Source organism: Rhinichthys klamathensis, unplaced genomic scaffold (genome assembly GCF_029890125.1).
Source record: "Rhinichthys klamathensis goyatoka isolate OS25496 unplaced genomic scaffold, OSU_Roscu_1.1 h1tg000436l_1, whole genome shotgun sequence".
In the NCBI taxonomy this organism is placed as follows: domain Eukaryota; kingdom Metazoa; phylum Chordata; class Actinopteri; order Cypriniformes; family Leuciscidae; genus Rhinichthys; species Rhinichthys klamathensis.
The window spans coordinates 937,238-951,596 of record NW_026606932.1 but is presented as its reverse complement, the minus strand read 5'-3'; the positions used below and the strand labels follow the sequence as shown (position 1 = coordinate 951,596).

Below are 14,359 nucleotides of genomic sequence, written 5' to 3'. Positions count from 1 at the left end.
AGCCTATACATCTAAACATCTCGTCACGCGCAGTATAGCCGGCTAGCCGAAACTCCTTCTTTATGTGTACGGGTGTGACGTAATGACGCAAAGACATGCTCGAATTTCCCGCGGAAACCCACCAGTACCACTGGAATTAAAATCATTATTACAAGCTAACCGTTTTGAATCTAGCTATGGCAAGCAGAGAGTTTTGAACACTGGCTGGTTATGTATTTTCTCAAATATGTATTTTGGATCATTTTTAACCCCAAAAAAGCTACGGACTGCATCTTTAATTTTCATTGATGACTAATTATTGCAGTGTCCAGACATATTATAGACTGTGAATCATTTTAATTATATGCCTATAATTCATTGTAATCGACCTAAATGTTTTAGACAATTTTCAATGAGGAGGAGTAAGCTTCTATTGTCACATGTCTGTCCTGTCTTGTGATGCACATGGGTGTTTGTTATGTTGAGCCATGTGCTCTTGTCATTGTTTGATCCCTCCCCCTTGTTATCTTATTATTGGTTTATTTGCTCCACCTGTCTGTCTCGTTACCCTCCTTTGTTTGCCTCTCTATTAATGCCCTGTCCCAAATGGAACCCTAAGCACTCGCGCTCTTCCTCTGAGTCCGCACTTTCGCGACGTAACGCCGCTTTGAATGTCGGGAAGAAGTCTGCTGTGGAGTCCGCATCAGCGTGGGCTCGGCAAAAGTGCGCATCAAGGGCGCAAATCGACCGCAGAGGGAGCACCCTTCTGAGATCTAAAAATGACAAATGGGACACACTGCGGACTTAACGGACACGGACACGCGCACGCGGCAGCCATTGTAAGTCCACAAGACCGAAAGTGCACATGAAGTGTGCCATTTGGGACCGGGCCTTAGTCTTCCTGTGTTTGCTGTCCTGTGCTCGTTCGTTGTATTTGTTACGCGTGTTGTATTCTGTGCCTGTTCCTGCCCTGCCTTGTCTGTTTTTGGATTTAGATTTGGTTTATTTTATGTTTTGTCTTATTAAAATACTTCTGCTCTGCATCTGAATCCACGGAATTATTCCCGGTCCACCCGTGACAGAACGAACGAGCCAATGTGGATTCAGCGGAGCGAACTGTGTCCGGCTGAGAGAGAGAATGGGATTTCTCTTTTTAAATATTTCTCTCTGTGTGCCCAGAGGAATGAGGAGAGGAGGGCAGCAGAGTCTTCCTCACTGGTCTCTTCAGGAATGGGATCATCGTCGTTGAGTCCGTCCAGCGTGGGGATTCCGTCTATGGTTTTGACCAACCTCGAGTCTGCACAGATCCGTCAGAAGGGACGGAGAAGGAGAAGGGGGAGACACGTCCCGTCTGCCCAGCCAGAGACTGTTCACGTCCCGTCTGCCCAGCCAGAGACTGTTCACGTCCCGTCTGCCCAGCGAGAGACCGTTCACGTCCCGTCTGCCCAGCGAGAGACCGTTCACGTCCCGTCTGCCCAGCGAGAGACCGTTCACGTCCCGTCTGCCCAGCCAGAGACTGTTCACGTCCCGTCTGCCCAGCGAGAGACCGTTCACGTCCCGTCTGCCCAGCCAGAGACTGTTCACGTCCCGTCTGCCCAGCGAGAGACCGTTCACGTCCCGTCTGCCCAGCGAGAGACCGTTCACGTCCCGTCTGCCCAGCGAGAGACCGTTCACGTTCCGTCTGCCCAGCCAGAGACCCTTCACGTCCCGTCTGCCCAGCGAGAGACCGTTCACGTCCCGTCTGCCCAGCGAGAGACCGTTCACGTCCCGTCTGCCCAGCGAGAGAATGTTCACGTCATGTCTGCCCAGTCAGAGACTGTTCACGTCCCGTCTGCCTAGCCAGAGACTGTTCACGTTCCGTCTGCCCAGTCAGAGACTGCTCACGTCCCAGGCAGAGCCAGTGCCTGTTCCAGAGCCGGAGGCAGAGCCAGTGCCTGTTCCAGAGCCGGAGGCAGAGCCAGTGCCTGTTGAAGAGCCAGTGCCTGTTGAAGAGCCAGTGCCTGTTGAAGAGCCCGTGCCTGTTGAAGAGCCCGTGCCTGTTGAAGAGCCCGTGCCTGTTCCAGAGCCAGTGCCTGTTCCAGAGCCAGTGCCTGTTCCAGAGCCGGAGTCTGTTCCAGAGCCAGTGCCTGTTCCAGAGCCGGAGCCTGTTCCAGTGCCAGTGCCTGTTCCAGAGCCGGAGTCTGTTCCAGAGCCAGTGCCTGTTCCAGAGCCGGAGCCTGTTCCAGTGCCAGTGCCTGTTCCAGAGCCAGTGCCTGTTCCAGAGCCAGTGCCTGTTCCAGAGCCAGTGCCTGTTCCAGAGCCGGAGTCTGTTCCAGTGCCAGAGCCAGTGTTTGTTCCTGTGTTGGTGTCTGTTCTTGTGGATGTTACAGTTCTTATGGCTGTTCCCGAGCTGGTGTCTGGTCCCGAGCCGGTGTCTGGTACTGAGAGGGCATCACCGCCCTGGCCGCCCGAGGGGTCTTCACCGTCCTGGTCTGTCCCTCCTGCTCATTGGTTATGCGGTGATGCGGTATGAAATTAATTATAATAGCCTATCAATTTAATAATAAAAGTAGCCTAGGCCTTCCCTAATAATAATAATACAATAATAATAATTTAATACATAAATTGGAAATGCTAAATCATCTTGATATTGATAGCTGTCTGATGCTTGTTTTGACAATATCTCTGGATACATAATATCATCTATTGGCGCAACCCAGCTCGGGGCTTTATCGCACATATTTCACACGAATAGTGTGAGCAGTCAAGTCACAGCTTGACGTTCGGACCGTATAGTGTGAGCACATAAATCCTAAGCTTTGGCTTTACATCGCATGTGATCTACTCGTTCAGTGTGACTAGGTAACCTTGCTGAAATCACACAGACATCGCACAGTGTATGCCCGCGTTCAGTGAAGGTGGAGATGATTGGATCCTTGATTTTAATGAATCTTTTCAACATGTAGAATGTTGAATTCCACCTTGTCGCCTTATGATGTTTTAAAGGGTCATGAAACCCCCCTCTTTCAGCTCAAGTCTAGCTCACAATCTTTTTGAAAAATGCAACTTAAATGGGCGTGGATGGCTGTGAGAAGGGGTGTGGTAAGGCCATCACTGTCATCGCCAGTATCCCATGCATATCGACTGTCACTAAAAGCAGTGGTAAAACGTGAGGAAATGCTAGATTTTTTTTTATAGCTGGCAAAGTTAAAGTCTTATGAAATACGACACTTTATTATTGTCCTTTCAAAAGTAACTGAATGCCCTGCTATATTAGCCTAGTAAGCCTACAGTAATCGTAATTCTATTGAGAACATATTAATGTAGGCTACATGTATAATTATAATGTCATTATAAAATATATAGTTGTTTATAGACACTATACATATATTTGAAAATTATTAATTTTCCGCTTAAAAAAACGTTCCGTGCATAACCTAGATCTACGCACCCCCTGAACCCCCATTATAAAGATGGCTCTGTGGAGGTGGATGACTTCTCATTTTAGACACACACACACACACACACACCTCTGAAGGGATAGAAAAGTCCTCGGGACTTGGTACCGCATCACTCGCAAGACGCAACCTGCATTGGTTGTAAACAAGGCGAAGTCCACCATTCTCCAATTCTCGAAGCTCAAAAATGTTTGCGGCACACACGTTTAGATGTGTCCGTGGTTGATGGAAAACCAACCGCCAGAGTCTAGCCCGGGCAGCATTGCGGGGAAACATATTCAACCCAATTGGACTTTTGCACCACGAAAACAAACACTTGCGTGCGTCCCATGATTGCCTCTCTCATCTACTACGCGATATCACAGTTTGACATGTCTGTCATTGGAAAGATCCACGTGGTGTCATGAATAATTAAGAGACCGTGTCTTCTCATAGGATATGAAAACTCAGTCTCATTAATAATTATGAGACACCGATGAGTCATCAACAGTGTTGGGGTAGTTACTCAAAAAAGGTAATTAGTTACTAGTTACTAGTTACTTCTGTAAATTGTAATGAGATTACTTTACTAGTTACTGCGTTTGAAAAGTAACTTCACTACTTATTACTTTACTTTCCCGTTTCTTAATTTATGGACAAATATCATAGCCCTATCATCACTTAGCCTGTCTACATAGTGTTTATTGTATAAATATATACAAAATGGCATGTAAAACCATATGAAAGAACAATATCCCTGTCTGCACAAGGAAATATATCTCACTGTAAAATCCACAAACAACAGGATAAAGGAGGCTATGGTGCGGTCATTTTAAAATGGGGTCAACACACAAGTTTTAAAACACAGGCTTTGGGAAACATGAGAATAAACTCTTCTCCTGAGAACAAAACAAGCTTTTTATTCGACTCATGGCAATAAAAAAAAAAAATGAAGTGGTCAATGAAAAATAATAAAATAAAGGTCACTTTTACATTTTTAATCTTAATTTAAAATGCATTTTTCTTGGCGATTCAATAGTCGGCAGGGGAAGCATTCCTCTACAATGAACCCTGCAACAAGCCTGTTCATTTTGTTTTGTGTTACCTGCTGTGCTCCAAGACTTGAGAAGAGTTTTTGTAACAGCGCGCGCGGCGCCGAATCCGAGGATGAACGACTTCAAGAAGCCGAATCTGCCCGAGCATGTAGCCTACGTCTCACCGTGACCGCACCGGCACACAGTTTGCGTGTCTAAATCAGTTGCTTATGTTTACAAAATGAGCCTACAATAGCATAATAAGCATTTTTAATAGAAATATCCATGTTTTATAAAATGTCCACGAAACTTAATGAAATGTTAGTGAAATTAGAAACTATTTAAGAGATCGTTGATTTAGTTCTATAGTCTACATACATGTTTTTATATCCACATTTTGTTCTAATGTCACAAGTCATAATCTCAGGGTTTACTGGATTTTACGTACACGATTCTTTTTGTAGTGTTATTGGTGGTGATGTAGCCTACTAAAATAAACATCGTCACGTGTGGACCTTTCTTCTTCTCACCGTTGATTCCTGATGGTTAAGAGGACAATTACTCGAGTCGCCCCGTCGTTTCACAGAATAGTACAATGGCGAGCGCGTCGAGTATAAACGCCTCGTCCGTTTGGGGAGGTGCGCGTGCAGTCAGCGGAGACTCGCGCTGCAGAGACCCCCTGTCTCCGTCTCCGTCTCCATTTCCCTCTCTCCTTCGCACCGGCAGCTATGTCACTCAAATTGATCTCTATGGCAACGGTGCGCACGCACCACTAGACAGAACTTTACACACAAGCAAACACGGCTTGGGTAACGCAGGAAAGCGCGTTCCTATAGTATAGTAAAGTAGTGTAGTTACCGATATTTTTAGTGTAATGCGTTACTTTACTTCGTTACCCAAAAAAGTAATATCGTTACTGTAATCCGTTACTTTGTAACTCGTTACCCCCAACACTGGTCATCAACGCACTATACTGTGCTCTGCCACGTCACAGCCTGCGATGAAGATTTTAAACCCGGAAGACGAAAATAGCGGAAAGAAACTAAAATTTAACCATTTTCACCCTACTATTAAATCTAACAGATGCCCACATTGTCTTCAATGGTGTTCAACACACATACCTCTGATTAAATCTCAGAAAATTGGGTTTAGGGTTTCATGACCCTTTAAACGCAACTGCTCTTGACCCATCTGTTTTTGTCTGGCCATGAAATTGTCTGAAGCAACTGTACTTCTTGGAACTATGGTCTTGCACTGAATAATTCCTAAATATAATAAAACATACAACAAATACAACATTACATTAGTATTATTGACTGTAATACTGAGCTGTGAAGCAGTCATGTGACAAAAAAAAACAAATGACTCGGACCAGAAGACTCGGGAGTAGGGACGTGAACTAATCATTTCTCTTTTCCGTTACAGACTGCATAGCTTTGGTCTATAGAGCTGTTACATGACAAAAGAACGAACGACTTGGACCAGAAGACTTAGGAGGTGACCTAATCATTTCTGTTTCTTGTACAGATTGCAGAGCTTAAGTGGCTGTCACTAAATAATGAATAATTTCTGTTTCTCATAATTTGGCTAGAGACGCTGACTTTGGAATTATTAACTTGTAACATTTTAATTGAATTCTGCTGAAATGAACAAATGAGTTTGTTCATTTTGCTGTACAAAATATAAAGATCAGAGTCAATAAAATGATCTGAACATCCCATCACTAGCTACTACAGCCATATAGTGTGAACATGTGTATATAAAAAACTCACTGATTCTTTTGCAGGTGTGCAGTACAAACACAGCTGCCTTTCTGACCTCTTCATCACTGGCCTCAGTGAGCAGCGAAATCATAATTGGCAAACCTCCAGCCGACAACAACTGAGATTGGTGCTCTACTGCATAGACAGAGAACAGACAGAATAATTACAACAATATACAACATTTGTATCAAGATTTCAGTGCTTGAAATGAAGCAAAACAAAACTGCTATACTGCTATGTACGTAAACAAATACTGTTAGTGTATTTGCAGTGCTAAGGCCCTTTCACGATAACTATAAATATAACTATAACAATAACTACATTAGCATCAAAACCAATGCACAATTTAATTCTGTTTATTCTAAGCATCCGCTACAGATGTGTCGTCTGTCACATTAAATGCTCAAGCTCTTTGAAGCAGGATGGTAACTGATTGGTTGTCAATGTTTTTAATCGGTTATCAGCTGGAACAAAATCGTAATTAAAGTGATTCCAAAGATATTGTTTCTTCGTGCCATTATCATTGTGTTGTGGATTCTGCTATTCTTTTATATTTAGAATGATTTTTAAAACTATATCTTTATAGTAATAGTTATCGCTCTTGGTGTAAACAGGCCTTTAAGCACCCATATGTGGTTAAACAGATGCTGGAAAAAATATTGATATAAGAATGAAGACAAATCGTAATATTATCTTAAATGTATGTTAAGCTTGGCTATGCAGAAATAATGCGAAAACTTTTTGACATAACTAGACACAAATCCCTGGAGCTGCCTAAAGCCCTCTGGATGACACAAAATGACACATTTTGCTTCATCAGATGGATGTTTTCTAACAAATAAACAGGGATATCTGGGTGCAGGTAATGCAGAAAAAGAGTAGACAATATTAATTTACATACGGTATACTACCGACATTGTAACAATAAAAAGCTGGTTTAAATTCGGCAAACTTTTCCTTTAAGCGCATCTGGCTAATTGCAGAAATTTGTTAAGAATGATAAAAAGACATTTTAATCTAGAGTTCACTTTGCAGGCACTTATATACTGGAGCTTTGCTTGTGTATGAACTGAATGCAAACCTGATTTCCAATCTGCATATTCCCATATAGAAGGGTAGATTAAGATTGGTCTATCACAGATGAAAGTTTGATCATTATAGTAATTTAAAGGTACCCAGACTGAGTAGTTTCTGGCAAGCTTTTGAAGTAGGCATTAGAGAACTCTTTTTTGGATAATTATTCCCACACACAAGAGGTTCGAAATGTTTTATGATGCATCATCAAAATGCAATTTCATGATGTACAATGTCCCAATGCCTGCTAGCGCTTACTTCATACTTAAAAATACTAAAAAAAATTATAGTGCACCATATAAATTTTGAATTTGGTGGAATGCATGTCATTTACAAGTCTTTTACCAACACACTCACCACAGGCATCCGTGAGGTGTCCAATCGTCAGCACCACGGCGAGCCGGTCTTGTTGGTCAAGGTTTGGGCTGGACAACAGACACAACAGCCCTGGAATAACCCTCAACTCTGATAAAGAAGATACCAACTGCTCTGAAAGACAGAAAGAGAAAGGAAACAGCATTCAAAACAATATGAACCCAATATGGTTCTCTTGGTGTGTGCATGCATTCATCTTACCATTGTTTGAGATGCAGGCCGAGAGTGTTTTAGTGATAACCGTTGCCATCTTACAAGCAGCAGCACTGTGTACAGACTGAGACAAAACTCTGGTAAGAGTGTCTGAGAGTGAACTCAGGCCTCCCACTGACACAAAATACTCCTGAGCACAAGCTGAAAAACACATTCATATGAGATGAGAAAATGAGCACATAAGATGCCATTATATGTTATTTTGTGCTGATGTGCTTTGTGCTCACGGTTGTTTGCCACAGTCATGCCAATAAATGAGCATATAGGCTGTGCCAAATCTGCCCTGGGCAATGCCACTTCCTGCAGCCAGGTCTTCACCAGGGGAAACACATGCATACATAAGTTCTGATTCTCCTCTGTCATAAACAAATACATGGAAGATTGTCAAAGTGTTCAAATGCATGTGTACAGAAAAGTCTGTCTCTCAATCTACATAACAGTTTGGGGTTTAATGATGGTAAATGGGAGAGAAGGGATAGAGAATATAACCATACCATTCTGAGGGTTGTTGACAGAGCCACAGAGAGCACTAGACACAGTGGCCCACAACTGTAGCTGCTCAAAAGAGTCATTGGGATCTGGAAAACTATGCCTGAAAAGTGTCATAAGAAAGAAAATAAACTGAAAACTGGTCCTTTTGAGCAGCAAAGGAGTGTTTTTCAAGTAAATTTCCAGATGTTTATCTGGATTTCTGTGAATCACTTTAACAAACACCAGACAGTGTTTGAAATGTTCCTCTTCCACACCAAGTAGGGAAGCATATTACATTTTGTTTGGGAATGTTTTCATTTATCCAGTCTTGGAGACTTAGATGTATAGTTGAAAAATATATATAAAATATATACAAAATGAAAATACCCGCCCTCATCTTGTTCCAAACCTGTATTACTTTCTATCTTATATGGAACACAAAATAAAATAATTTGGACACAGAAAAAAAAGTCATAAAGGTTTGGAACTACTGTACATCATGGTGAATAAATTATGACAGGATTTTTATTTTTGGCTGGACAATCCCTAATTTACTTTCCATTGAAGATGCTTTGCCGTGCACCAGAATGGTTTCATTCTTGACATTTATTATCATTAAAATATTGTTACGTATTCTTCACAGGAGTTCCCTCCCTATAGGTGTTAATTGGGATAAATCTATTTAAACATTATGCAGATGGACACCATACACTTTACTTTTTCAGTTTCGCTGCAATTAGCACCCTTCAGGGGGTTATGTGACATCACAGATTTAAATGTAAAGGTATTAAAAAAAACATTAAATAATGGCAGATAATTAAGCAATACCTGAACAAACTAAACCTAATATATGTACCTGAACAAATTGAGCAAGGTTTCGATACATCTGGAGGTCTTAGCAAGAGTCTGTCCACATCCTGGAACACAAAACACAGATAAACAAACCATTTGTGAATTGACAACCTGTTCTCTCCCCACTCTATAAAATCACATTATCAGCACAGGAATGGTCTCATTGGATGTAAGTTTTATGGTGAATCTTACTGTTGTTGGCAACCAATACAGACACCATGTACACCGCTACTCTTTTCTCCGTAAGTGGCATTTTTTGTTCCAGATGCTGTGCTAAGTCACGAAACGTCTCCTCTCTGCACAGTGTCTGTTTACAGCTCTCTGCAGGGAGAAAATATGTTTATAGTTAAATATTAAATCTCAAACAATACAAATATTTTATCGATATATATAAACTGCATACAAACCTTGCAATTCAGCTAAGGATGCAAGTGTAAATAGAGCGGTCTCTTTAACCTGAGAGAAAGTGCTGGACTTTGACAGGTTATAGATGAAGGAAATTCCTCCAATCTCTCTGAAGAACTCCACATACTGATCTGATACAGAGAAATCATTAAAGACAATCAAAAGTGTCATTAAAGTCAAATATTTTCAAGTTTGTTTGAGGCAGGTCATATTTTTGTGTCATATGAGTATGTACTGAGCTGTAAATCAGACCATTTTGTTTGCAGATTGAGATGATAGTGAGAAGAGCTTGTTTCTGTGAGCCAGGCCATTTCATCTGGTATTTCAGACATTCCAGTAACAGACGCAAATCTGTCTTAGTAGCTGAAAACGTGAACACTGTTAAATCATTTAGAAGCAAAATTCTGAGCAAAATACATACTTGGATCTGTACAATAGATGGGTACTGTGCAATAAAATGTTGCCACCTCAGACTAGGTACATTACAACAGAAAACAAACCAGAGGTGGTAAAGCATTTTACTAGAAACTGAAACAGTAACCTCATAACAACTTTCATTAGTCATTAAAACATTACATATTTGTTTACAGATTAAATTTAATAATAATACAAGTATGAATAAATTATATTTACAGTTATGCATTTGTCAGTTATCTATCTATATTATGTTATGTAATTGTGTTTGCTAATGTTGTTGATGAAAGTTATCATATTGTTTTATACAATTAAACTTATTGTTATGATATGATGTTGACCTTCCATTTTTCATTTCATTGGACTCATTAAACCATCCTTTCCACCAATGCGCTCAAAGTGTCACTATATCCTGCAAAAAAACATCACAAATGTTGTTAGAATATGGTATATTGACAGTAAGTAAATAGCATTAACTATAAGTAAAACTATTTCGTCAACCTCACTGGACTGCCACAATATTTACCTTCACGATTGAAGGGTTTGGTTAGCTTACATCATATCCACGGACCACAATCCTAAAGTTTTTACAATAGAAATGTTTTAATTATGATTCGGCCAGAGTCGTTAAATTCCTTCAGTTCTCGCAATCATTTTATTGATTGATTAACGACATTTCAACGGAAGATCTTCATATTCCCGCTCCATAATGTGACGCTCTTTTGAATCACGTGATTTGAGCCGCTCATGAAAACCAAAAACAGCATAGTGCATGAAAATCGCAATTAATTAACTTATATTATTTATTTTGGACGCACATTTATATGTATATTTGTTTAGTTACGAAAAACACAGTGTATATATATACTTTTTTTTTTAAGTATTCTCCAAAATGTTGAGTACACATAGGACTGTAGGGGGCGCTGGGATCTGCATGTTTTGCAACCAGCTGCGATGGAACTGAAAAGCACTGCAGAAGAAGAATCATTCGGCGAGTAGTGGCAGGTATGTCTTTTTGACTCAGCATTTCACTCATATTACTAAAGCTGCTCTTTGAGGGAATTGTTCCACTGACAGTTCCCCAGCATATCTATTCAATTACACAATCTGCAGACAAACATAAATACAATGTAAAATTAACCATTGTGCCAATTTTATCACGAAAGCCGGTATGTTAGCTTGTAAAGCTAGCACGTTTCACTTTAAACCCATGGTTTAAAGGTAAACTGCGTTTATACGTATGCCTATATCGATTTTATTTTTACTCTCACAGATAACGTTATGAGAATTCGACGATGTTGGATTTATTACATTACAGACGCATCAGCAGTTTAAATGTTTTGCTTGATTTAAGAGTTGGAATAGTTCATAACTATGTCTATTAACATTTTTTTAATCTTTGTGGGTTATATCACTAACGTGAGCCTGTAAAAACAACTATTTTTGCTACTTTTAATCTACACAACATGTTGCTGTTCATTTCAATTTAAGACCGTCTGTTAAGTTACTAAATGAGATCTCACATTGTGTTTTCCCAGATGCTGGAGTTGTAGACTGCTTCAGTCACTGCATCCAGGCAGTAATGTCTGGCTATTTGCATTCAAGACTCCTCTTTTACACTGGCGGAAGACATCTGTCCCGTTTCTTTGCAGCCAGCCAGCATGTTTTACCTGTTGCACAGTTTAGAACCTGCCTGTTCCCTTCTCAAGCCCGGAGCTTCTCCTCCCGTAGTGGTCGATCAGATGGAAGCTCAGGACAGGAAGGAGAGAACACACTGTGTGCTCCAAGACATGACATGGACTTCCAGCTGAGCCGGCTGCAGATCAATGCTGTTCTGTGTGCTAACGAGCAGTCTGTTCGTATTCCAGAATTTGATGGCCGTGGTGGTCCCAGTCCGGTGCTGAGGTTTGAGAGTAACCAGCTTTCAGCCAACACTCCGCTAGAGGACCGACGCAGCAGCGCCAACTGCCTGCAGACTCGTGGCATGCTTTTCGGCGTGTTTGATGGACACGGCGGACATGCGTGCGCTCAAGCGGTCAGCGAGCGCCTGCCTTATTACATTGCTGTGGCGATGATGGCAGAGTCTGTCCTGGAGGATCTAGAGGCCGCCATGGAGACCGTACGACCCGTGCCGCCCATCCTGCAGTGGTATAAGCACCATAATGACTACAACTACAGGGAGTCAGCAGCCCTCTACGTCGAACATTTGCGTGTTTACTGGCAGGAGCTTCTGGCAAGTGAAGAACACGGTGACGGCATGCACCCTGATGATGCTCTCGGCTATGCATTCCAACGACTCGACACGGATCTTTCCCTTGAGGCGCAGGTGCCGCTCGCAAATGACCTGATGCGGAACACAGCCATCCAGGCCGCCTTTGCTGGCTGCACAGCTTGTGTGGCTCACGTTGGACCAGGGGGTGTGCATGTTGCAAATGCAGGAGACTGTCGGGCAGTGTTGGGTGTCCAGGAGGAAGATGGGAGCTGGAGTGCTCTTCCACTCACACAAGACCACAACGCTGCCAATGTAACCGAGCTGGAGCGGATATGTAGGCAGCACCCGGCCAGTGAACGGCAAACCGTGATCGTAGATGACAGGCTGCTCGGGGTCCTGATGCCGTTGCGTGCTTTCGGTGACGTGCGCTTTAAGTGGAGTCGTGAGCTACAGCAGAGTGTTCTAGAGAATGGAGACTCAGATTTAGAAGCGTTGAATCTTTATCAGTATGCTCCACCTAATTATCTCACCCCACCTTACTTGGAGGCCACACCAGATGTCACCTACCACCAGTTGCGGCCACAGGACCGATTTTTGATTTTGGCCTCTGATGGTCTCTGGGACGAGATGAGCAATGATGAGGCAGTCAGGCTTGTGGCGGAACATCTGACAGGTATTCATCTGCAGGCTCCGGTTTCAGCCAGCCAGCTCAACTTGGGACAAATGCAGCAGCTGCTGTTGCGGCGACGGGCCAGGGCAACACCTGCTTTGGATTTGAATGGAGCCACACACTTGATTCGCCATGCGCTGGGCACAAATGAGTATGGTGAGGTGGACCAGGAGAGATTGGCAACCATGCTGGCTCTACCTAGCGATTTAGCACGCATGTACCGTGATGACATCACTGTCACCGTGATTTACTTTAACCCGAACTTCAACAAAACTAAAAACTAATAAAGAACAACATTTTAAAGTTTCATACATATACAATTAGATTTGAAGAATTGTTTTCAGCAGAGATTTTTTTTTTAATGCTTTTTTAGGCAGTTTTTTTTTTGTGTGTCTTTTATATTGTTTCATCCAGTGCACTGCATACACCTCAAAATGCCTGCAGGTGACTTTAATTTGAGTTCGCAACAGATTCTTGCATTTTGTTTTGGAAAATGTGAATACAAACAATGGGTAGAATTCACTGGTTCATTTTAAATGACACAAGGTTACAAATGTGAAGGTACATTAGGTCAAGTCTTAATCTGTCTATGTAGGCTATGTTTTATATTACATTAGGCTGTTTATTTTTATATTTAATGTCTACAAATCGTTATAGTTATACTGAGTATATCTGTTCATAGAAGTGGTCATTTAAGTGTAATTTTCACAACAGTAGAATTAGAATAATGACAAAAATGCTTTATTCCATAAGACATTAATATCACTTGCATTAAGTTTAAGTTGCTGTGCAGCCTGAAGATTACATGAATTAAGCACACTTGGCTTCTGCTGTATGTTATTTGTTTCTGAGCTGTCTTGGCTTGTGCTATGAAGACATTTTCACTTTGCACTTTGTAGTGACTATTGGTTGTGTCAAAGTACCACAGCAAAATTCTTGGCAATGGTTCAACTGATAATATTTGTAGTGCAAAGTATGAAGGTCATAGGGGCCGGTTTTATGGAAGGTTTTATTATAAGTTATGTGTAAACATTTCAAAATCACTTTTTTTCAGAGAAACATTGTCTTTGTCTTACATAGCTTGTGTAGATTTATGAAGGTAAACATGTGCACCATATTTTCTGGTAGTAAACAATGTTGTGATTTTTATATTTTTGCTACTTGTCTATATTGTTACTATTTGTTCTGTTCTAATTTGAGTGACAGACTTCAGAGACTCCTCTTTCGGAAATTTTAAAATGGGATAATATATTCACTGCAGAATTTTGTCTTTGTATTTTTATGATGTCTGTTATATTCAGTCTATCTTGTTATTAAAGTGTTTAATCCAAATTATCACATTGATTGTTGATTTTTTCAGAATGGCACAAAGATAGAAGCAACCACATTGTAGTCTCTGAACATGGAAATATTATGTTATGCCTTATAAGAACATGGTTATTAAATAAAATGATGCTAAAACACCTCAAAAGGATTCATAT

The 14,359-nt window shown here is 41.3% G+C and overlaps 2 protein-coding genes across 4 annotated transcripts in view; one reads left to right on the top strand and one right to left on the bottom strand.

Moving 5' to 3' along the window:
- Positions 1 to 11,655, bottom strand: part of terb1 (telomere repeat binding bouquet formation protein 1) — a 32,261-nt gene extending 20,606 nt beyond the window's left edge. For 2 of the 3 annotated variants that reach the window (XM_056235952.1, XM_056235954.1), the window contains exons 1-12: positions 11,520 to 11,655; positions 10,523 to 10,574; positions 10,338 to 10,408; positions 9,835 to 9,945; positions 9,585 to 9,713; positions 9,370 to 9,498; positions 9,182 to 9,242; positions 8,349 to 8,446; positions 8,082 to 8,210; positions 7,843 to 7,995; positions 7,624 to 7,755; positions 6,202 to 6,327 (exon numbers count right to left, since the gene is read on the bottom strand). In XM_056235952.1, coding sequence (XP_056091927.1) covers positions 6,202 to 6,327; positions 7,624 to 7,755; positions 7,843 to 7,995; positions 8,082 to 8,210; positions 8,349 to 8,446; positions 9,182 to 9,242; positions 9,370 to 9,498; positions 9,585 to 9,713; positions 9,835 to 9,945; positions 10,338 to 10,344 — 1,075 coding nt within the window. In that variant the 5' untranslated portion in view covers positions 10,345 to 10,408; positions 10,523 to 10,574; positions 11,520 to 11,655. The remainder of the gene's footprint in view (positions 1 to 6,201; positions 6,328 to 7,623; positions 7,756 to 7,842; positions 7,996 to 8,081; positions 8,211 to 8,348; positions 8,447 to 9,181; positions 9,243 to 9,369; positions 9,499 to 9,584; positions 9,714 to 9,834; positions 9,946 to 10,337; positions 10,409 to 10,522; positions 10,575 to 11,519) is intronic. The other variant, XM_056235953.1, reaches the window with a different exon arrangement.
- pdp2 (putative pyruvate dehydrogenase phosphatase isoenzyme 2) lies at positions 11,579 to 13,622 on the top strand. Its single transcript, XM_056235955.1, has one exon. It carries the CDS (start codon positions 11,579 to 11,581, stop codon positions 13,160 to 13,162), a length of 1,584 nt encoding a protein of 527 aa, XP_056091930.1. The 3' UTR covers positions 13,163 to 13,622.
- Positions 13,623 to 14,359: the final 737 nt, after the last annotated feature.